Raw genomic sequence first — 2,499 nt, 5'->3', positions numbered from 1 at the left:
GTTATTTGTAAAAAAAAAATACACAAAGCGGCAGTATCTTCTGGCTCACAAAATTTGAAATCACACAGAGAAAGGGAGCATGGAATATCTAAATTGATTTATACGTGTGAAATTTGCTCGGAAGTATTCAACACAAAGCTGAAAATGATGAAACACTTCCAAGAGAAGCATCAATCTAACACAGAAGAATGACAACACACTTTGTTTTATAGATACATATAGGAAAAAATGAATAAAAGATTTTTTTAATTCATTTCAATTTATTTAATGTATTTTTTTGGGGTATTATGCTGTTGAATATTCAAACAAATGAATGAAAATAAAGAAGTGTTTTTTTCCTGATACTTAAACCCTTCTTCATTATATCCTCTCGATACTTAAACCGATTAGCAAATACTCATAGAGCGTATAACAAACGTAAGTTTGACGTTTCAAACATAAACAATCGAAATGAGTTTGACAGCTGAAAGGAAAGCATTGAAAAAGAGAGCGATCTGTTGAATTCAAGTAAATATTCGGTTTGCATGAGTGTCTGAAAAGGAAAAATGGTTAAATTCAATGCAGGTAAGGATGGTTCATACATTCATGCACGAAGAAGTCTTATCGAATTCTCTATTTTCAGGGCATCAATGTCTATTTTGCCAGCAAATATTCGATAGTGCCGCTGACAAAGACGATCACATTCTGGAGCATTTTGCTCAGGAAACATGTGCGGAATGCGATGAAAACTTGATTCGAATCGGTGGATATTTATATGTTCGGCACAATGAAACGACATGTATAAAGAAGGTGTCGATCTCGGAAGAAATTGTCAAATCATCTACGATCATTAAATCAGTTGCAGCAACGACAGTGTCGGACCCTTTGGAATATGATAAACGTAGTACTGCTACAAATCTGATAACATCGGATGAATGTGAAACGAGAACGCCAGAAATTAAAACAGAACCAGTTGATCAACATGGGAAAGTGGACGTCTTGATGGATACTGGTAACTTGGAACCAAGCGAGTTTTCCGATCAAATATGGAAAAAAACCAGAGATTGCATATTTGCTGCTGAGTAGGCCTGAGCTGAGCTGAATTTGCCAACTCAGGCGCCTGGACGGGTATTTTAGCGCACTTACGGTGCAAAATTGTTGTGGATCGCTAGAATCCACCCAAATATAATTGATAAACAGCGTTTATTCCAGCGATCCACAACAATTTTGCACCGTAAGTGCGCCAAAATACCCGTCCAGGCGCCTGAGTTAGCAAATTCAGCTCAGGCCTACTCAGCAGCAAATATGCAATCTCTGAAAAAAACAATGAAAACTAATTACATTTTGAATTAGGGTCATCAACACATGGCAGTACGATACAGCCCTCGGCATCAGTTGATCGTTTGATACTGAGCAGATTTCCGAATATCAACCTCAATTCAGTGGTTGTGTTGGAAGATATATTTCTCAGTTCATCAAAGTTGGTCAGCAATGCCGCTAAGTCGATCCCTATGGACACAGGTGCAACAATAACACCACAAATTGAGGGAGATTCAGCTGATCGGCACGAGAAAGTAGATATGTCAATGGATGCCGGTAGCTTAGAATCAAGTGAGTTTTGAGATCAAACTTAGGAAACACAATGAATGTGATGTTTTAAATGTTTTTCAATTGTTTTCAATTAGCGATATCAACCCATGGTTGTGCGATAAAACTGTCGACATCCGTTGATTGTTTGGCGATACAAAGAAAATCTCTAAGTGTCAATATAAATCCAGTTGTTGTGTTAGAAGACATTTTGAAGAAAACAGACGTGATGCATCCACCTCAACCAAAACGCAGCAAGTTGGATGAAGACTTGGAACTGGAGATCAAACAGGAAGTCGTGATGCATGAAAATCATGAGCAAATTGATGAGCAGCGCAAAATTCAACCTGAGACTCAAACACATGACCTACACCAATCGAACGTTGGCACTGAACAACTGAATACCGTTTCGCACATTTGTGAGGCATGTGGAAAGTCATTTGAAACCGACGCACAGTTACGGATCCACGCCTATATTCACACAGGATCGAGACCAAACAAATTGCGTGAAAAGTATATCAGAGTTCGTAGAAAACGATATCATCATTCAAGAATGCACCCTGGTTTACAGCTGCACTATTGTTCAATTGATGGCTGCAATAGTCGATATGGTAATGTCCAGCTTTTGCGACTACACAAAGCCAAAGTGCATGGCACAGACACATTCAAGTTCAAATGCAAGATTTGCTATGGCGTCTTTGACACGGAAGATAATCTCAATGATCACATGCAGGCAAAACACCCAAATTATGCCACTATAGGTGAAATGTCTGATTCTCCGAAGCAACAAAATCATCCGAGCAGCAGCTGTAATGAATCCTTGCAAAGTGAACCAGACCATGTGTCTACTCGTGATATCGACGAAATGAATTTGAAAGGTACTTACGAAGGATGTGAACAACGTTGTGAAAATCATCAGGGAAGCACATTGCC

The 2,499-nt window shown here is 38.9% G+C and overlaps 1 protein-coding gene across 1 annotated transcript; it reads left to right on the top strand.

The window, feature by feature from the left end:
• Positions 1–401: 401 nt before the first annotated feature.
• On the top strand, positions 402–2,489 carry LOC129579748 (zinc finger protein GLI2-like; the record flags this gene model as incomplete). The annotated part of the gene is made up of 4 exons (XM_055469915.1): positions 402–564; positions 623–991; positions 1,333–1,590; positions 1,665–2,489. Coding segments are annotated over exons 1-4 (1,471 nt in total), but the record flags the coding sequence as incomplete, so codon positions are not given.
• Positions 2,490–2,499: the final 10 nt, after the last annotated feature.

The sequence above is a fragment of the Sitodiplosis mosellana genome, unplaced genomic scaffold (genome assembly GCF_009176505.1).
Source record: "Sitodiplosis mosellana isolate CC-2019 unplaced genomic scaffold, AAFC_SMos_1.0 Smas_scaffold_6504, whole genome shotgun sequence".
Taxonomy (NCBI): domain Eukaryota; kingdom Metazoa; phylum Arthropoda; class Insecta; order Diptera; family Cecidomyiidae; genus Sitodiplosis; species Sitodiplosis mosellana.
This window is presented reverse-complemented; position numbering and strand designations above follow the sequence as displayed.